The following is a 22,047-nucleotide window of genomic DNA, read 5'->3' as shown; positions in this document are numbered from 1 at the left end:
TAATAAGCTTTATCAACTAAAATAAAAGAGTAAAACTTACTATGGAGTGGGATTGTCATTGTCTGCCCTGTTGTCCCTGGTACTGCAGCTGTTGCCATAGTGAGAACCGTCTGTTCCGGCAAAACAGGCACATTTTCATCAGCAAAGCTTGACACTGAGGCTATTTTTAGCCTACTTCCTTCACTCAGATTCTTTTCTGTGGGTGCTTCTTTGGGGCCTTCATCTCCAAACAACCTTCTCTTAGCACTTCCTGCCACAGGAGAACTGTAGCGTTCGTGAACAGAGATTGGAGAAAACGGCTGCGTATCTAAGAGTGAAAGGGAGGACAACGCATCACTAGAAAGAGCAGCAATACAGAAAGACATTGCTTTAAATTTTAGGAATGAGTTTTGAGACATGATATAATCATACACAGATACAACAACAAATCTCATAATTTCAAAATAATTTTTCTGTAGTCACTGACAATCTTTCTTGCCTAAAATTCTTTTCTAGTGTCTACATGTTTACTATTGAACTGTTTCATTTTAATAACTGCATCGGGTGTTTCTAGGGAAAACTGACATCCTAGCAGTTCACAGGGGAGTACAGTTTAAACAGAGAAAATTTACACTAGGCTGCTGACCCTTAAACATTGCTTGAAAGTTCTTCGCAAAACTGGTTTACAAGAAAACACACTTGAATCACTGATATGAAATAAAAATTGCCCTCAGCAAACCATCTACTTAAAACTTCTGTTTGACTCATTGAGAAAGAAACACTGGACTTACCATGACAGTTTCTTCTCATCAGTGGTTTGGAAGGTATCCTTATGAGGGGTTACACACAGCCCTCACTTGTTCCTTGGGCAGAGGTTGTGCAAATTAATTCACTGAGCTTCCTGGCTGCCCTAGAGGTGAGTCCCCAGTATGTCTGGCCAAGCTACTCAGTCTGGGTAGGCTCGGCCAGAATACAGCTTGAAGGCCATCAGAAGTCCCAAGGAAGAAGACAGATGCAAAAAAAAATATGTTCCCCAGGAATTCCCTGGCCATCAGCTGGATGGGGAAGGATACCTCCCAATCCACTGATGAGAAAAAACCTTCACAATAAGTCCAATGTTTTTTTCTCCATTAGCCACCGCTTGGGAGAGTTAAGGTTGCCACTGCAACTTGCTATGGAGGAGGCCTCTGGGTCCTAACAGACTTAGCTGTTGTTGCGCCAGCAGAATGAGGGAGAGCCCCATATCCCAGCCCTGATGCCACTGAAGCCTCAGAGCAGGGAAGAGCTACTATTCTGTTCACTGGGCATTTCCTTGAAAGAGACCAACAAAAGCGCGCCACCCACTCCCACAGCCTGTGGAAACTGTCTGGGGAAGCAGCAGCCACTGAAGTGCGCTGGGTGGTGAATGAGAAAGGGCATCATGCTGGCCACAGGAACCTTTTCATCTTGACTTCAGAAGCAGATGAGATGAGGCATGGGGCTGCTGAGGACCCCACAGATTTTCTGGGATGCTTAGACATGTAATTATTTACAGAGAGAGCTAGAAGCTCATCCAGCCTTGGAGCTGGGCAGAGCATGAACTGGGAGACTCGCCACTAGGCCCCTGGGAAACTCAGCAAATTAATTTGTATAAATGCTGCCCAAGGAGCAAGACTATAGCAGAGGAGCACCAGGCATAACCCACTGTAAGGATACCTTTCTCCACTGATGGAGAAGAGGAATGCTTTCCAATGTTCTGTTCTTGGCCAAAAACAAGAACAAAATCCGTATTAATACCTTATGTTGGACCGACCAAATTAGCACAAAACTCTCTGCAAGCTGCTTGGCCCACATCCCTTTCAGATTTAGATTTAAATGTCAACTTTTAAATAAAGGCCGGGTCAACTGACTGCAATCATTGCAACTAAAGAAACATGTTTAATATCAATACTTGCAGGCACAGAATATAGTCAAAATACAAGACAGAGGCAAAAGGCAAAAACCTGAACGCACCTCGCCTAAGATTTCCCCCAAGATCTGTCCGAACTTCTTTTACTCGAGGATGCACTATAGGAGACACTGGCATCATAGGCAGATGTCCTAGTCCTCTTCCCCCATTTCCTGTTTCAAAATTACATGGGAATGTTACCTGTAAAAGAAGAGGTGACAAAATTTAAAAAAAAATAGGAACAATACTCTTTTTAAAAAAAAAAAAATCCTGTATGTAAAAAGGAGTATTACATGAAATGTTCTAATTTAAGAGCCAGTGTGGCTTTGAATGTTGGATTAGGTTTACATTCCATGCTTGCTATAAAACTTACTGGGTTCCTTCAGCCAATCATCCTCTCTCAGCCTAGCCTACCTTACTGGCTTGTTCTGAGGATAAAACTGAAAAGAGAACCACGCACACCACCACGTGCTGCTTGGAAGGGTGGGATTAAAAATTCATTGAATAAAAAATAAACTTTCATCTGAGTCCCCCCCACCTGTTTTTCAAGAAAAAATGCTTTTCAATTTAATTATTTGCCTGCCAACATACTTCTTCACAGGTGGGAACCTTGTTTTCTGATGCTTGAAGAGCATCCCACAGCGCAGAATCTTTTGTCCAGGCTAAGCTTTCAAGAATCTGTTCCTCAATGCTGTTGAGATGTTTCACCATATCTCTAGAGAGGCCTTCTTCTGACCGAATGAAGACTTCAATCACCTTGAACAAAAGAAAGAAGTTTGGTCACCCATCCACAACACAAATGCAACTTTACACTTTCTGAGGTTTAATTTCCATAACGCAAAACATTCATTCCTCTTGTCCACCAAGTTTTGATGACACAGTATCCAAGCAAATTACTCTGCGCAGGACACAACTTCTGGTTTTATAATACGAGTTCAAGAATGATATCGGAGAAGGATTTTTAACCTATCCAAGCAATGCAACTGCCACTACCATAAAACTTTCATTCCAAATGTAAACCAACTGTAAATCCAGTTCAGTGATGCCATTTTTAACTAGCCTTCCTGCCTGATGCTATTTTCTCACAAATTTAGCCATTCTAACAATCTGTGTCACTAGTTTGAAGATAAAACTAACATAAAACTAAAATTTCATGAATTTTACACCAAGTTTTTTTAGGGTTCTTTCACCAGTATTAAAGGCAAATAATCTGGGTCACCCACATATTAGATTTATTTAGGTACACACTAAAGATGATTTAAGGTGCACTTAGAACAACTGTGTAAATGCAACAGGCATATGTATCATTCAGATACACTAGCCAGGGAGATGGAATTGGCCACTGCTCCCACTGGTAGCAACAACCACACACCGCATAGTATGTGAAACAGTTCTTCAACATCTTTCATTTATGTTTACCTTATAAAAATAAAAAGGTCTGAGGTTAAGAACTTCAATGATCCATGGGAAAGTTCGCGGTGAACTATATGCAAACAGCACAATCTCCAAACAACATGCCAGCAGAGAACGATGGAAAATATCTTGCTCTAAAAGAGCCTAGAGAGAAAGATGAGAGAACAATTACAACCCATAACCATAAGAGATATGGGAAATCAGGGTGCTTTTCAGAGTCCACTAGTGAGAAAGAAATGCATAAGCAGTATTGAATGAAGAACCCAAGGCTTATGCAGAAGCTGTTCCACTATCATACAGCTTAATGACAACAGAAAACACAGCTATGAATTAATAGCCCTATTCCATTTCTGGTTACAGTGTAAATTATTTTATTACTAACAATTGTCATGTAGTAAAACTCCAGCGTGATTTTAACAGACAAGCATTCATCTCTTTCCAACACCAGCCCATTAATCCTTGGTCAACACTGATTATATTTACAAGAGCAGACTCCCCATGCAAGTTTGTAAACACTTTACTGGGCGTAAGACCCACTGTAGAATTCTAAGTAGACCTACTTAGGATTGCTCCCTCTGTAGATTATTAGGAAAACACACTATTAATGCAAGGCACAAAACTAAATTTGTTCTAGAAATGATATACAAGTACTATTTAGAACAGAAGAAAATATTAAAAAGACTAATAGTGTTATGCAAGATACTTCCACACTAGAAAATTAATGCTGATGGTCCCACAGGAAAGACCAACCCCATCCCAAACCCCGGGGGGGGGGGAGAATTAGGTCTGCAGCTTCTTTTCTTACTGGCTAATTAGAAGAGAAAGCAGTACAGAAGACGATTATGCAATTAATATATGAAGTTGCCTTGCATTGTTATTGGTCTACCTAGCCAAGTACTGCATCCTCTGGCTGCTGGGCAGCTCTCCAGACTTTCCTGGAAACCCAAGATCCTTTTAATTGGAGATATTGCAAACTGAATTTGAAATACATGTACCACATAGCTATGATACGTCCCACAATTAAAGCAACATGCAAACAAACCCATGGTGTCAAATGCTGTCTTATGAATGAGAAAACAGAATGAATATTCTGGGATTTCTAAAATGTTAAATTCACTTTAAAGAGACACTTTCAAGTTTTTTCCTCCAGTCATCTACTTACAGTCATGTCTTTCCCATGCGGCCTTCGCATTTCCTGTATCATTATGGTCTCCAAAATTTTATAATAGAGAATTTCTGCCAATTTGAATCGGTTTACAGCAAAATCTGCAATTTAAACCAAACACTCATGATGGGTTAAGTGTTTTCTATACTTTGTCTATCATTTTATTACATTTTCCCAAAAGAGAACATCGAAAGGTGCAAATGTTAAGAGTGAAATTCAGGAAGTAGTGCTTACTGAATACACCAGGGCTTACTTCTGACTAAGTACGTACAGGATCGGGTTGTACATACAAACTAGATATTGTGTGCTACACAGACACCGCAGCATTTGGGCAAACGCAAAAGTACTTATATAACGACTTGTATTTACAGCAGTGGTTGAAAAAATGTTGGTCCTGACATATAAGTGGGAAAGAGATACAGAAAACTGGCATGGTGTGTTGATCAGGAGACCTGATCACATCCCCCATTCAGCTATAAAGCTCACTGAGTAACTTGTGGCCCAGTCACTCTTTCAGCCTAACTCACTTCACAGGATTGCTGTGACAATAAAATGGAGGACAAGAGAATCACGCACGCCGCCATAAACTGCTTGGAAGAAAAACACTCATGGGTACATAGGGCATCTTTCTCTAACTTCCTTTCTACAGTAATTTCAAGGTAAGACCTGGTGCTATTCCTGGAAAGATGACAGAGGTCACTGCAAATTATTCACTACTACTTGATATCTGCTATTAATGATTATTTAGGTACACACCCTAAATAATACTTTTTTGTGTCCCTTGACTGACATTAGGAATTAATAGTAGTGTTTCAGAAGAGCAAAACAGTAACGTAACCTTACAAAAATCTTCTTCGCCCAATTAAACAGGGATGGGGAGAAATAAAATATGCTTTGTATATCCATTTTCCATACATTTCCATTATTAAAATCACAGAAGGTTGGATCCTACAGATCTGTTAACAGGTATGTTCTACTGGTGCAAGGAGCCTTCCAACTGTGAAAAAGTTTGCTGCATCTGCCAAAGGCTTCTTTCCAATAGAAGAACGCTCTCCCATTAGAATAACTCATCACTAGGATCAAACCGTCTAGTGATTTGTGCAATGAGCCATTTTTTGCAAACCATACATTTTGACAGCTTTGGTTTTGAAATTCATCATGTTCTATTCCCCTCCCTTCCAGTCTTACCTATGTGTGATCCTGGCTGGTCATCAGTTGATTGAGTGTAGCTCTGACAGAAAGCTTCTCCTATCTCTTTTACTCTGTTTGTGATGTTCTCTACTGGGTTGCGTACACAAGATCTGTAGTAGTGCATGCACACACACGTAACGGAAAGGTTCTTATATTTGGATAACATATTTTGATTTTTTTTACTTGTGGCAGGAAGGTTTCCATACACCATAATTTTGATAATGATTAATACATTCTCTTTACTGCATTTTAACTTTCTTAATGGCTTACAGTCCATCAAGAAAAGTACCCCTAAGCTTTCCAGTTGGGTTTTTTTCGCCCTTACTACTCCTCATTTTGCATTGTAACCCTGCCTTACTTCAAGACTTCTTCCACAACTTTGGACACGATAAACGTATTGTAAACTAATAAGGAATGGCGTAAAAGTTAACACTGAAATAAATTTTCCAGTTGATGAACCTGTCACAATCATCTTAGGATAAACATAGTTTAAATGAATAAATGCATGCATAAATACATGTTTAATGGTAACAAAATACAGAACTCCACTGTACTGACCCTACCATCCTCTCTTTTATGCCACTGTGGGGCACTGAGCCCCAACTAACCACCAAGCATAACTTGGGTATGAAGACTGCATAGACAAGATCCTGTGCAACCAATCACCAGTTCTTTGCCAACCAGTTTTTGATTACTGCATTTGACTATGATTGGAATACTGGTTTGAGAATAGAGTTGTTTATTATTATTATTAACACTTATCCCACAGCATTTGCCACTGTAGCAGCAGTTTAGATTTGAAAATGAGAATAAAAATCAGTATGCAAGATCCTTATATGCCTAATGGTGTTGGCTTGCCATCTTGGCTGCTTGGTAAGTTGGTTCACAGGCTTTAATTCCAACATGCCCTAGCTTCCCTCCCACCCACCCCAAAAAACCCTAAAGAAAAAAGCATCCAACTATTATGCCAAGCATCTCCTCAAGAAATTATCTGAATGGATGGCCCTTCATAATCTCCCAGGGAAAGAGCAAATAGGATTTTTACCTAACCATTCTACAACTGATCATTGCACAGTTCTTGCATTTTTGGCAGAAAAATATCTTAAGTTCCCTAGAGGAAAGTTATATGGTGCTTTTATCGACCTTCAAAGAGCGTTTGACACAGTCCATAGACAGATTTTATGGGAGAAACTATGCCATATGGGTCTTGACCAACGACTTTTGTTTTTATTACGTAACCTCCATACATCCAATACCTGTCAAGTTAGATTTGATGAGGGGAGCCTCTTAACCCAAAAAATCTTGGTGACAAAGGGCGTAAAACAAGGCTGTGTACTGGCACCATCCTTATTTAATTTATTTATTTCAGATCTCCCTGCTTTTTTGGCTAATACTGATGGTCATGCACCTAAGCTAAGCTCTGAGAAAGTCCCTATTCTGTTATATGCGGATGATGCAGCAGTCCTATCCCTTTCAAAGATGGGTCTTAAACGTTTGTTAGCTTCTTTTATCCTATTCTGTAAACGGAATTCCCTATTTATTAATTTTGATAAGACCAAGATTCTGATCTTTTCTAAGAATTGGAAGCAATCAGTTTGGAAAATTGAGGGAAGAGAAATCGAACAAGTGAAAACGTTTAAATATTTGGGGGTCTCTTTTCATTATAATTTAAAATGGATTACACACCGTAATCAGTCCCTTACCCTTGGCAAAAAATAAGATGGCTGCAATAACTCGTTTTTACTATAAGAAGGGTAACCATTTTGTTCCGGCCGCCTTACAGATTTTCCAAGCCACTGTGATCCCGCAACTTTTGTACGGAATCCCAGTTTGGACCCAGGGTTTTAATAAAGAAGTGGAGCGTCTCAGGGCAGTTTTTTTGAGATGCATCCTTGGCGTCACAAACTCTGATTGCAATTTTTCTCTGTGCACTGAGCTGGGACTGCACACGATAGTAGTGATCCAAGCACCAGATTCTATCAAATACTGGTTAAGCTCTCATTTTCGATCCCCTCCAAGTAGTTTATTGGCAGCTTTACATACTGACTCAACTGTTTCTAGATGGTCTCGGCTTATCTTAAATAGGATCAGATCACTCGGGATTGATCTTGATTCCTTGTCCAATTCCAGTGAATTATATATTTTTAGGACAATCCAAAAAAGGATATGGGACAGTGATTCCCAAATAATAAAAGCCGGTGCTGAAGGTATCTGCTCCCCTCGTTTTTTAGGCCTTTCTTATCAAATAAACTCTATGGCCCAGTATTTTTCTAACTTAACTATACCCTCTCACCGCAGAGCATTTTTGTTGGCCAGATTTAATATATTCCCTTCAGCTGTTGTTAGTGGTGGATACAAGGAAATACCACACGAAGCAAGACGTTGTAGTTGTCAATGCAAAGAACCTGACACAATACAACATATTATCTTGTACTGTCCACTTTTCACACAGCTTCGATGCAGCTTAATTAGTTTTCTTCCTCAATTTACTACTGCAATGACTACTGGAAACATAGGCCATTTATTGGATGACAAAAGCTTCAAAGTTACCACTCAAGTAGCTGAGTTCCTGGCCAAGTTCCTAAAGGAGGGAGAAAGAAGGAGGGGACCCCTCATTTAATTGTTTATTATAAAATGTACTGATGAACTGTGTATTTATTTTTTTTAGATCCATATCTAGCTGCTTTACCTGTTTGTTTTTTTACTGTAAATGCCAATAAAGGTTCTGTTTTCTGTGTAAAGCATTCAACTATGAAAATACAATTGGAAACAAATTATGCAAGTAAGATGAACAATTCTAAGGCTAGCAAAGAATTGCAACAGTCCATAACTAACTCACATTTTCCCAAGCCCAGAGATATCTTGTAATTGAAAACTAGTAAAATTTCAAAAAGGTTTTTTAGTATTGGCTTGCGGAGAGCCACATTCACAACTACTGTCGGCCAAATGAGTTACGCGACTACTCTATGCCCTGTGTGTGCCACTCCAAACACAAACATACAATAAGATATATATTGATACTGAATGTGTATAACTATAACTTTTTAAATTGCCAGAGTATATCTGAGCATATAGGGTTATCTCCCCTCACCACGGTTGATCCTTAGCCAATCTTGTAGATCTGGAGTGAGGTGGGAAGAGCTTGAAAGTCATGCTTGTGACACAAAACAGTGTGCAAGTTTCCAGATCTCTTAATATCCTAAGTTGAACTCTAGCATTGCAACCTTTCTGTGCTAAATGGTAAGAGTAGCCTAGCCTACGTTCCTGAAACATGAAGCAGGTGCCATGTTGGGAAATGGTGCTCAGAACAGCCCAGGCTTACCATTTGCCTTTGGGTAGGCAGCCTCCCAGGGAATGGGCCCTCCTATCTGTCCTTATGTTTCTGCTGGTGGGAGAAATATGGTGGGTGGAAATCATGACATGTGATGTATTGACACCATATCCAGGTGAAAACCCAGATGTGACATCAGCACTTCAAGAGACACTCTGGAATTTTCCCCAAACTCTATGGAATTACCATAGAGTTTTCCAATGCCATGTCCAGGTTTTCACCCAAAAGTGATGGTGATGTAGCAAGTGATGACATTTCTGCCCCTTGCCCCACCTCTGAAGCTTTCGGGGTGCCAGGCAACAGCCAAGTGCCAGGCAACAGCCAGGCAACCCTAGAAGAGCCACAGGTGGTATGTCAGAGCCATATGTGGTTTCCAAGCCACTGAGTATCACCAGCAGAGGTAATTCAAATGAAACTTCCTTGCTATAATTTGGTGCTTAAGAAATAACATGGCTCCTAAATGATTTTGGAAGTGACTGGTCAGAGCAAGACTCAATAATTTCTAATCAGAGAATTCATCATCTTGGGTTTGCCAGTGGCTGTTGTTACTGTTCCCGTAAATCACAGTAACAACAGCAGTGGATCCCAGATATGCTTGGAGTGTCAGAGTGGTGGAGTTGTGGATGTGTTATTAGAGAATAATTCTACACCTCACCTTCATTTGTCTTTAACTACATTACTTGACTTCTACACTTATTGTGTTTAAATCAGTACCCAGAACTTTAATAACTGTAGAAAATAATAATTTTTCTTAGTGAGGATCCAAGAGTTATTTAAGGAACACTTAGTAGGATTTTTGACCCATTCTTTGAACAGTAAGATCTTCCTCTTCCATGCCATATTACAAATAGCTTTACAAAGTCCATTAATTTTCAAAGGTATTTCACCATCTGGTATTCTAGAACAACAAAAACAGTATGGTTTTTCTTGCTCTCCAAGTGTAAAGCAATGAACTACTTGACAACAGTCAGAAAGAAGACACAAAGGAAACATCAACAGATCTTAAGAAAAAGACATTCCCCACTTACTCAAAAGTAGCTAGAAGCTGTTCGCTTGGTGCATTTTTCAGCCCTGCTACAATGCTTTGTAGCCGGCTTACACTTTGTGTTGCAGAAGCAACTGGAGTAATTACTGCTTCCTTCTCTCTCAGATATCTTCTGCCAGTCAAGGGAGTTGAAGGTGCAAAAGATCTTTCCTAGCAGGTCAAAGTGAAACTTCTGTAATTGTTTTGGTTCATTGTTACCTGTACAACTCCTGTCAAAACTCAGATTCACAACTAAAGACAGTAATACCAAAACTACATTTCTTCCAAACAGCAATTTAGAAACCACTGATAATTCCTGGCCTTTGGAGGCCAGGAAGGGGCTGCGTCAGCATAAGTGGCAGGGCCGCTGGCAGCTGTGCCACTTATGCCGTCCAGGTTCGCACGGACGCCAGTGGGGAGACCCAGGCACCAATCTCCCGGTGCTGCTGCAGCAGCAGGGACACCCAGGGATGCTGGCTGGGCCTTCCTCCGGCGTCGCACCGGCGCAAAGCCCCACGCCGGCGTGCCAGGGGGCAGAGCTGCCTATAGGCAGCTTCCTGTCCCCTTTTGCCCCAGGTACACCAATGGGGAGAACAGTAATGCTGTGCCAGCTTTCTGCTGGCGCAGCCTCGCTGTTCTCAATGGGACAAAATGCCCCATTTAAAAAATAAAAAGCCTTTGAAAGGCTTTTTAAAGCCTTTCGGTGGCCAGGGAACGGCTTTGGAGGCACCACAGCAGTGCTGTCCCTGGCTGCCGAAGGTTCAGGAATGGGCTACCCATCTGATACTCATCCTTGAGCATTTACATTTTTGTAAATTAAGTTAAACAACCTGAGGCCTGGCTACAGCATATCTCTGGGACTGCCAACTCCCCAAAAAGATGTTCCCGTAACAGAGGACTCTTGCAAAGAGAGGGGGGATTTGCTGTTTATAGTCTTGCCTTTTCTTCCTAATGAAAGCCATGAGATTGCACAGGCAGAAGAAAACCAGAATTAATTAGTCAGTGACTTAGCGTAGGTCAGAAAGAAATCTTTACTCAATTTAATACAATTAAGTCTTTAAATGCATCTTTTCTTTTCTTTTTACTTGGAGGAGCCAAGTCCCATTTGCCACTATGAAGGAGCCTCAACTGACAAGAGCTGTACTAAAAACAATCCAGAGTTGTTGTTGTTTTGAAAGTAGAATTACCTACAGGAGCACAGAACAGAGAAGAAATATAAAGCACCTTAAAGTATAAGCAAAACATGTTCCTCTAATAGTGAACAATGTAACACACATGACAGTAGCTCATCCCAGAAGATATTCAAGAAATTCTGCTAGGAAATTATACCCACTACTGTCTCTTAGGTACTAAACCAAAACATGCTGGCAATGACTAGAATGAAAATACATGATTATTCTCGCTAAGACAACCACGGCAAGTATGCTACTCCAAAACACAACAAGGTTATTGTACCTTCTCAAAATGCTGTTGAAGGTGACCTTCCACAAGAATTCTTGTTGTAATCTTCCCCCCTGACATGTCTGTATGGAACTTTTGAGGAGTCCCAATTTCTTCTTCTGCATCTGCTCCCAAGAAAACCCTCTCATCAAAATCACCTACTGTCAGAACATATTCTTCATATTCCTTATTCAGTGCTTTGCTGAAAGACATTATTAGGAAGAAGTGTTGACTTACCTTTATATTTTTATCTATTGTTATATATAATATTTATCTTTCTATATTCTCTTTGTATACTTATCTCTATATAGATTATACTTATGTGAATATATGTTGAAACCTGTAAAAGGTACAAAGTATTTTTGACAGGGATGGAAATGGAGAAAAGCAACAGCAAACAGCAAAACCAACAGCCGTGTCAAACGTGTTTCCATTTCACAAAAAGTAATTTAGCAGGGCCTGCAGGACCTGAATGAAGTTGTGGAGAGCAGGTGCAGGGCACCACACACATGATGACCAATTGCCCATCTCTGCTCAGTACAATTTGACTCTAACAGAGTAGCCGCCACTGAACGATTTATTTACTTGAGGGCCAAATCACTGTGGTGTTAGAGTGCCTTCATAAATAGGCTTACCTCAGTGATAGAGTGGGGCTCAGGAGCCATATGTGGCTTTTTAGACATGCCACCTCTGCCTCTTCTGAGCACTGTTTCCCAATATGGCCCTTGCTGCATGTTTCCGGAAAATGGGCCCTTGGGCCCAGGGCAGCTTGTGATTGGTTCTCACCTTGAACAACCACTGCTAGAGGAACAGGTAAGCTGCGAGCCTCCCTGAGATGCAGGCTTCATGCCAAACATGAATGTAAATGTAGCTGTTTTGGTTGATGATTATTGTGAATGTGGCTCTCTGCAAACCACAGTCAGTACCACTGAGGTAATCCACATGCCATGTTGTTCATAATTAAGATTTGACTATGCAACAAATAATAATTTAATTTTGAAATACCAATGAACAATTTTCCCCAGTTATTGTCCTTGTACAGTTGTTGTACTACAATCCCATGACAAAGATCAGCAGTTCCCAAATGTTTTACCTCGATGCTAAAGTGACTAACGTGAGAAATCAACAGAGTACCCTTAGATTAAACACAACACTTACTTGTTATCTACAAAGTTGTTAAGATCCAAGATACAATCACCTTTTAAAATCTGAAAAAAAGAGTTACACCATCAAAGAGGTTTCTGCCACCCCACCCCCACTAAGGACCCATTTCTGACAGCATAGCTTTGAGGTAGCTTCAGTGCAAATTCTTTGAATAAGCGTTATGACAAAAATGAACGTCCTTTTCTATTTGTTTCAAATATATCCTGCAGTTTGTAAGGCTTTTCTAGTGCTTGCCAATTAAAAAGAAAAAATATAGGTCAAACTGTGTTATACTGAGCTTCCCTGTTATACACAAACCAGACTTACCTTCTTTCAACAGACAAATTCCAAGAGGGATAGCAGTGTCAGTCTGTTGTAACCAAAATAATAGTCATGAAGCATTTCAAGACTCTTATTGTGGCACGGCCCAGATGGAATTACAGCATTGTTTTTTAAGACATTCAAAGAAGATTTAAAGAATCCTTTCCTGAAGGTCTGTAACACAATATTGGATACGGGACTCTCTCCGGAAACTTGGTCTCATGCTTTCATTTCTTTGATACATAAAGCAGGGAAAGACCAAGGAAAGGTAACCAATTACAGACCAATCTCCTTGTTAAATGTGGATTATAAAATTTATGCTTCAATACTATCTAATCGTTTAAAACAAATTATAAAAATATTGATTCATGAAGACCAAACAGGCTTTGTTCCGGGAAGGCAAATAAAAGACAACTTGAGAATCTTACTAGATGCAATGGAATATTATGAAATGAATAATCAAAGTAAAGCTTCCTTTCCTGGACGCGGAAAAGGCTTTTGATATGGTTTCTTGGGATTTCATGAAAAAGGTATTAGAAAAAATGAACTTTGGTATAAGATTTAGAACTGGTATTGAAGCTATTTATAATAAACAAAAAGCTAAAATATTGGTTAATGAATCTATGTCTGAAAACTGCGAAATTCAAAAAGGAACTAGACAAGGATGTCCACTTTCTCCCCTGCTTTTTATTTTAACCTTGGAAACATTGTGTTGTAAAATAAGAGAATCGGAAGAAATTCAAGGTCTTAAAGTAAAGAAGCATGAATGTAAACTTAGAGCATTTGCAGATGATATGTTAATTATATAGGATAATCCGAATCAATCTATTTCTAAACTGCTGGAGATATTGAAACAATATGGAGAAGTCTCGGGTTTTAAGATCAATCAAGAAAAAACTCAAGTATTATTTAAAAATTTAACAAAAGAAGAACAAACTGTATTTGCAAACACTTCAGGATGGGAGAAAACGAACAAAGTAAAATACTTAGGTATATGGATTAAAACAAAAGTAAAGATTTAGTATTTAACAACTACGTTAAACTATGGGAACAGGTGAAGAAGGAAATGATAACGTGGTCCAAAAAAAATATTTCCTTTCTGGGTCGCATCTCAGTAACTCAAATGAACATTTTACCAAGGCTGTTGTTTTTGTTTCAGAATTTGCCTATAATTACAGAAAAAGTACAGTGATGTCTGGAGGAAAGACCTATTGAACTTTATTTGGCAAGGTAAAAAACCTAGAATTGCCTATAAATACCTAGCGGACTCTAAAGAAAGAGGAGGATTTGCTTTACCACATTTTCAACAGTATGGGGAAGCTTCAGCTATGGTATGGCTAAAGGATTGGATACAAATAACAAATACGAGACTATTGGATTTAGAAGGTTTTGACAACAGATTTGGGTGGCATGGTTATTTGTGGTATGATAAACTTAAGAATCACTCAACTTTCCAACATCATATTGTTAAATCTTCTATTATAAAAATATGGTTAAGATACAAGCACCTTTTGGAGACTAGAACACCTTTATGGATTTCGACACAAGAAATGTTAACATTGCGACCACTACGACCTTCGTCCTTTATAACTTATCAGGATATTTTGTTATGGGACGGTAATCGAGTAGCCCTAAAAGAATATGAAGAACTGAAGGATCATTTGACTTGGCTTCAATATTATCAAATAAAATCGGTATTTGCTCAAGACATGAAAATAGGTTTTACAAAAGATAAATCACTATTGCAACGGACATTATTAGATACAGATGACCATTTAATTTCCAAGATGTATAAAATACTATTGATGATTAATACAGAACAAGATCAAATTAAACCTACGTTGATAACATGGGCACAGACATTAGGGCATAATATACCATTGAATAGATGGGAAAAGTTGTGGTCTAAGGATATGAAGCTTTTGCTTTCACAATCATTAAGGGAAAACATTTATAACATGATATACAGATGGTATTTGACTCCAAAAAACTTAGCAAAAATGTATGGAACTATGTCGTCAAAATGTTGGAAATGTCAAAGTGAAGTTGGTTCCTTCCACCATATTTGGTGGACATGTGAAAAAGCAAAAAACCTTTGGGATATGATCTATAACGAACTTAGATTGATTTTACAGCATAACATCCCTAAAACACCGGAAATGATGTTGCTAAGTACTGTAACAGATACTATAATAACTCAGAGATCTTTTTTAGTATATGCCACCACAGCAAGATTGGTGTATGCAGCAAAATGGAAAATGTCCGAAGTACCGGACAAGATGGACTGGATAAATAAAATGATGGAAATAGCAGAAATGGCTAAACTGACAGCATTAATAAGTCAAAAAGACAACAGGGGATTTGTGGGGGAATGGGAGGAATGGAAAATGTACTGTGGAAATGAATTTAACTTAGCAAATATCCAAGGATTTGAATTAATTTAATGTACAGGTTTATATAAGCGTGTTATTATTAGTTTTTAAACTTTGAAGTATATGATATAATCCCAGGATAAAGAATGATTTAAATTAGAAAATATATGCAAAGGGTACTAAGAGAATAAACGGATAGAGGAGGATGGTGGGGAAGTCAAAAAAAATTTTTTTCTCTTTTTGGTATTGATTAAATTAGTAATGTTTATATCTTTTTAAATCAATATAATACATATTGTTTTGATATTATTAAAAATAAAAAAAATCTTTAAAAAAACTCTTACTGTGGCACAAGCTTTTATGTGTCAGAGAGCACTTCGTCAGATACATCAGTCAAAGTGGGCTTTAGCTCATAAAAGCTTCTGCCACTATAAAGGTAAAGTGTGTTGTCAAGTTGCAGCCGACTCATGGCGACGCCCTGAAACTCATGGGGTTTTCAAGGCAAGAGGTGAGCAAAGGTGGTTTGCTATTGCCTTCCTCTGCATAGTAGCCCCAGTTTTCCCTGGTGGTCTCCATTCAAACACAGACCCTGCTTAGCTCCCGAACGCTGACAAGATTGGGCTAATCCAGGGTATTAGAGCTGCTACAGCAGATTTGTTAATCTTTAAGGTAGCAGTGTTTCTTCTAATAGTCTTTTGAAATCCCGCTGCCAAGTTCCTAAAGACTTTCCCTCTTTCTCTACTTTGCCTGTAGAATATTCAATTTGGCAGTAAGCACAACAGCAGATGTCCTCGATTGCCTTCCACCCCAGGACTCCCCAGCCAGCCCCCACTCACCAGACCACTCCAGGAGCCAGCGGTGAAGCAAGCAGCCCCAGCCAAAACGCCGGAGGAGGCGAGCTGCACCGAAGACAGCAGGCAGGGCCCAGGGAGCGGCAACGGCCTGCAGTGCAGGGGCGCGGACCCAGCAAGGCCCCAGCCCGTAGAGGCCACTGCTGCTGAGGACAAAGAGGCAGGCTGGGCCGTGGTAAAACGCCGCAGCACCTTTCATTTTAATTGGGCTTCTATGAGTCACATGTCACAGCCTCTCCCCTCAGGAGTCCTTTGAGCACTACTACAGTATAATTGATCAATGATTTGTTAATACGTACCTTTTTATCATAGAGTTTTGAAATATATGGTTTAAAATAATGTTCCTTTATGCCCTTGGCTTCAACTGAAAGGCCATGATATAATTCACAGAGTGTGGCAATAATGCATGGAGGTTCTTCAGAGGCCCAGTAGTCAGCTGCTTGGAAGTTTGCTGGCAAACCTTGACAGAGACGCAGAATCCTTAAATAACCCATTTCAAAAAGTCATATGAAAAACTTTGTATTTTAGAGAAACAAGTCAGGTACATACCTTTAAAAGACAGATTCAATAAATCTTTTTTATTTGGGCACAGAAGCACATTTGCAAAAATTAGGTCCAAGCAGCTCAGAAGCAAGTGGTAGCAGTTCACTAAATCATCTCCAATCATACTGAAATTACCTTTGGAAGAGACAGACCAAATTAGGTTGATTAGAGCTACATAGCTAGATATCTCAAAATTAATATGAGGGATCAAATTTAACCACCACATACCCTTTGTGTAAACGAATAGTGTCCAGCAGAAGTTGAACAGATCTTTAATGCTGCAAGGCACTCGTCTATGGGATGAAAGTGAAGGCCAAGCTTCAATTCTTGAGCATTTTTATTCAGAAAACCATTCACAGCCATTTTCAAAATGAGGCATGCAGTTTGAGGATTAAGTTCACTTGAACCTAATAAGTGAATGCCACAAGCTACTACTGGGTGGGATCCAGACTAAATTTCCCATCAGCGAAACAGAACTTTCACGCCTCCCCTCTCTTAATGCAATCCACTGATATCAATGAAATGCTGCTCCTGGGAGATCAGGAAATCTGAGGAATGGCATGTGGGCAGGACTGATGCCAGTCATTGTTGCGCCCTAGGCAAGGCTAACTTGTGCTCCCCCATTGCTAACCAATTTTCAAAAACAGATGTCTTGTAGAAAAATAAAAGCACAATTTTTTAAAAGACATTATAATTAATTATATTCCATAGCACTGATGTGTATTCTTAAAATTAAAAGAAATTAGTTGTCAGTTGCATTTTTTTCGAGAAACGAATCAGTTTAAAACTGTGCCTTCAGGCCAGTTCTGCACCCCTCTGAGGTCTGCACCCTAGGCGACCACCTAGTTCGCCTAATGGTAGTACTGGTCCTGCATGGGGGTGTCTACAACACGGATGGGAATAAGTAGGAAATTCCAATTTTGTTTGGATACAACTAGTAGCAATTTTTGAAACCTATTATTGCACTGGATCGCACCATCAACTATCTTCAATTTGCTAAACTGAAGGAACCAATCACTATTACCACCAACCTATTGTATCTCCAATTCTTTCACATTATATAGCTTTCTCATTGGATGGTTTCAACTATGGTCTCCGCACAACATCAATTAGCAAAATGTTCTAAACAAAAAAGGTATCTATAAACATAGTAAATAATTATACAAGCTACTTTTCTAAATATTATTTATGCACATTTTTATACAACATAGAATCCAAAGTACCCTAGGATCACTGAACACTCCAGTAGTACCTTTGTTTCCTGCTTCTCTGCAGCTTTGGTTGTTCTTCATAAGGATTTTGAAATATATCCAAAAAAATAGGTTTGAATTTCTTGAAAATCACTGTGGACACCTCAAAGTTTCTCTCCAGCCTCTCCACTCTCACTCGAAATTCCTGGGACAGGTTTGACATGTCCATCCATTTTTTCATTTTACTAAAAAACTGAATCAAACTTAAAAACAACAACAACCCAACATCACATTGTAGTTTATAAATTCTGAAACACTTACTAGCATAGTACTTTATTAGCACAGTACTTCACATGCATATATACCACTGAAATAAAATACTTGATACCAGTGGAATATGTGAACTAACTTTGCTGAAAAGGTCTTTTGTATTCTTAACCTCTAATATGCTATCCACTGGCACATTCTTTAGCCAGAAAACTACCTGTAAACAACTAAAGAATGGAATGGCATTTTTAGTTTTGCTGTTGACAGTGTGGACATGTCACTGCAGTCTTCATCAAGTGCTGTAAGCAAGGCTTTAGCACTTCTAGTCATGAAAGTGGGTAAGGAAAAGAGAATCTTCTCAAATTAAGAAGAAAAGAATTTGATCTAAACTAGGTTTAAAGGGTGTTCAACAATCCATCATAAAGACATTTCCAACTGGTCCATGAATTTGAAAACTATCATAGTGAACTGGTTATTTACTTGGGATTAAGGGTCACTAAATTCACTGGGATATTTTGAAGTAAATGTGCATGATTGAGCTGTTCTGAATAGCCAATTATCCAGTTTTTATAATAGTAAATATTTCATCTGTTCAGATTATTCTGAATATCCAGAGATGAAAATAAACACAAAATAAGTTTGTGTCCACAAACTAAGAGGAAATGCTGAGAGCAGGTATAGCACACATTCACTTAAAAGGAAAACAACCAATACCTTAGTTTTGCTGAACGCAGTATCCTTGTCAATGAGACACAATTTCCTTCCATTAGGCCACTTCCTACAGTGGGAATTATACTCTTACGGCAAGCAACATACAGAGCACATGCCAGCCAATGTATAATTTCCCCCTGTCAAAAGAAAACAATCAATGGAATCTTCAAGAGGAACAATGCTTAGTTTGTAGTCTCAAGTCTTTACATAAGCATCCGCAAGAAACTTGAGAAATGAATATATTTTTCTAAAAGTCACTATTACAATGTTGCCAAATGTCATAGCTGTGCAAAATTTAATTTTAGCTGTAAACTGCAGACTGTGCCAATTTCCTCTTCTTTGGGGCAAGGATATTAAAGCTAAATGCAACTAATAATATCTTGTTATAACAAGACATTAAATTGATCCTTGATTCTAGGTGTTTCTGAAAGCCCATAATAGTAAGATTTGCAGTCAAAAGAAAATTAGCTTCCATGTTTAAAACTGCAAAGAAAGACTTGACATTTAGACTGGGTTGCTATAATGCTAAATTCCTTATGTTAACGTTAACATAGAACAGCTAAGGAGTACACAATTTTTTTCTATCATTGTACTCAATACCTGTGCAAAGTGGGCTTTACAGTACAATCCTAAGGAGGTCTACGCAGAATCCTAATTATGTCTTCTCAACAGGGTTTACTCCAAGGGAAATGTTGCACTGTTTGTCTCATATACAGAACTGCAGAGATTACACTGTAGCACGCTCATTAAGGAGTAAATGTTACTACGACAGCTATTTACATACTGCACCATAACAGAGGTGGTGTACAAAAATTAATAAACAGATCACAGTCAATAAAAGCTACAATAAAACTAGTGGAAACAACAATAAACATAGAAGTAGTTAAAGTTTTTTTTTTTAATTTAGCTGCAAAAAACCCAACAAAAGATAAATAATCATATAATAAGTTAGGAGCCATAAAACCCTAGCTGTTAAAGGATGAAACAAGTACAACACACAAAAATTAGATTTTTTACAGTCACGTGGCACTTAAAACTTAACCAAAGAGCAGGGACACAGTAGTGAGGAGGGAGTTTCATACATAAGGTGCAAACATAGAAGACCCTGCTCCTCCCATCATCTCAGTTCCAGCAGTTATAAACTCCCTGGGAATTTCTTCTGAATAAAATAAAGGACAGTGCAATGAATGCCTCAATACATCATTGGCAAGGAGACTCAAGTAACTCATTCACAACCTAGGAACTTTAGGACAAACATACTCAATATTTATTTATTTGTAAACCACAATAACATATCACTTATTAGGAGCAAACAAACTGATAAATTCAAAATTCTCCAGCTTCTTCATACTGTTACTTTTTTTATTTTTGCTGGATTCGTTGTAAAAATGCGACATGCCAGCTTACAGTTTTTGCCAGTCGATACAGGTATTTTGCCAGCACTCTTGACAACCAGGGGAAGGGTTTTAAAGCAGTGGGTCATATGCCATTTGAAGCAGTGGGTCATATGTCAAAGTAACCCGTCTGACATCAGAAACCACAATATTCAAAAACCAGTGGGAGAACATTTCAACCTTCCAGGACATTCTGTTGCAGATTTAAGAGTAGCAGTTCTCTTACAAAGGAATTTCAAAGGGAGATTGGAAAGAGAAACTGCTGAATTACAGTTGATATTCAAACTAAAGTCAATGCATTTACCTGGGCTGAATAAAGACCTTGCATTCATGGCTTTATTATTTACCAGTGCTGATTTCTCCACAGCCATCTCTCCCCTGGACATCACAGCCTCTTCTGCATGCCACACCTAACCCCATCACGCCTGCTATTCACATTTACATACTTTTAACATTTACATACTAACGCTTGTCAGAATTCACTCTCCTCTACTTAAAGACAGATGGATTCGCATCTAGCTGTATCTGAAGAAGTGAGCTGTGGCTCACGAAAGCTCCTACCCTGCCAGAAAATATTTTTGTTAGTCTTTAAGGTGCTACTGGACCCTCGCCCTTTTCTACTAACCCGTTTCGTGTTCGCTTACAGAGCCAGTCCTAAGTACAGCGCCAAGTTCAGTAAGAGACCCCAGTTTCTATCAGTGGTTCCCAACCTTTTTTTGACCAGGGACCACTAGGACTTTTTTGTTCAGTGCAGGGACCCCAAGGTTCAAAATAAAAATGCAGAGAATTTGAAAATAATCTTTAATCATAACTGTTAAACATCAAACTTAGAATAATATTTGAATATATATATATATAATAGAGAACTTTTAATTGAAAATATTAATTTATTATAGGTTTATAACTTTGTTTCGCAGACCTAGATGAAGTCTGAGCAGAGAAGGGCAGCTTCCCAGTCGCCCAAGGGCTTGCAGTTTACATGACCCCCCCGATCTTATCACATTCAGCGGGGCTTACTCCCAGGAAAGCATCCTGGGGATGGCAGCCCGACTCGCCTCAAAAGGCCACAGGCAGCGATTTCTCTGCAGTCTACCGAAAGCTTTGCGGAAGCGCCTCTCGACCGCCTCCCCTCAGAGACTTTCGCCTGACAACCGAGGCTCGCCGACGCCCGACCCCCTCCACCCGGACCCGCCACTCACTCCCCGAGGGAGGAAAAGGCCCGCGACCTCACGCCACGCCCGCCTCTCTGACAGGCAGGCCGGGCGGGCGGGCGGCTCTCTCACCTCCAGGCTGTAGGTGCCGCGCAGCGCGGTGAAGTCCCGCAGGGCCTCGTCGGCGCTGCCGGCGTCCAGGTTGAGGTCCCGGCAGAGGCAGTCGATGGCCGCCCGCACGGGGCAGTCGGCGTCCCCGCGGCCCCCGCAGGGATCGTCTTCTTCTTCCCCTCCCGACATGATGGATCCGCCCCCTCCCCCACAACTGCTCCTGGCGGAGCCCACAATCCTTTGCGCCAAAACCGCCTCGGTGGGCAGGGAGGGGACGCTCCGGGCCCCGCCTTCCCCCTGAGGAAGGGCGGGCCGCGGGCCGCTCCCCGGCGTTGCGAGGCCGCCTGAGGGAAACTTTCCTTGCCTTGGATTTGCTGCTCTGCAGATGCGCATTCCCCCCATCCGAATTCTCAAAACCCTGCACGGGGGGGTTATTGTTGAGTTTTGAGATTGTGGCTGGAGAAAATGTGCATTTGGAGAGCGGCAAATCCAAGGCAAGACCTCCGGTGCATAATTGTGTAGC

At 39.9% G+C, this 22,047-nt stretch overlaps 1 protein-coding gene across 2 annotated transcripts in view; it reads right to left on the bottom strand.

Annotated features, from left to right (window-relative positions):
• RBL1 (RB transcriptional corepressor like 1) overlaps positions 1–21,713 on the bottom strand; it is a 51,333-nt gene extending 29,620 nt beyond the window's left edge. Inside the window, exons 1-15 of one of the 2 annotated variants that reach the window (XM_056845035.1) lie at positions 21,546–21,713; positions 18,872–19,005; positions 17,953–18,153; positions 16,929–16,993; positions 16,707–16,835; positions 16,457–16,617; positions 12,629–12,678; positions 11,486–11,672; positions 10,035–10,201; positions 5,673–5,785; positions 4,482–4,585; positions 3,326–3,463; positions 2,498–2,662; positions 1,972–2,107; positions 41–307 (exon numbers count right to left, since the gene is read on the bottom strand). In XM_056845035.1, the coding sequence (XP_056701013.1) occupies positions 41–307; positions 1,972–2,107; positions 2,498–2,662; positions 3,326–3,463; positions 4,482–4,585; positions 5,673–5,785; positions 10,035–10,201; positions 11,486–11,672; positions 12,629–12,678; positions 16,457–16,617; positions 16,707–16,835; positions 16,929–16,993; positions 17,953–18,153; positions 18,872–19,005; positions 21,546–21,713 (2,185 nt within the window). The remainder of the gene's footprint in view (positions 1–40; positions 308–1,971; positions 2,108–2,497; positions 2,663–3,325; positions 3,464–4,481; positions 4,586–5,672; positions 5,786–10,034; positions 10,202–11,485; positions 11,673–12,628; positions 12,679–16,456; positions 16,618–16,706; positions 16,836–16,928; positions 16,994–17,952; positions 18,154–18,871; positions 19,006–21,545) is intronic. The other variant, XM_056845036.1, reaches the window with a different exon arrangement.
• Positions 21,714–22,047: the final 334 nt, after the last annotated feature.

The sequence above is a fragment of the Euleptes europaea genome, chromosome 2, assembly GCF_029931775.1.
Source record: "Euleptes europaea isolate rEulEur1 chromosome 2, rEulEur1.hap1, whole genome shotgun sequence".
Taxonomy (NCBI): domain Eukaryota; kingdom Metazoa; phylum Chordata; class Lepidosauria; order Squamata; family Sphaerodactylidae; genus Euleptes; species Euleptes europaea.
The sequence above is the reverse complement of the archived record's forward strand: the minus strand, read 5'-3'. Positions and strand labels throughout refer to the sequence as shown.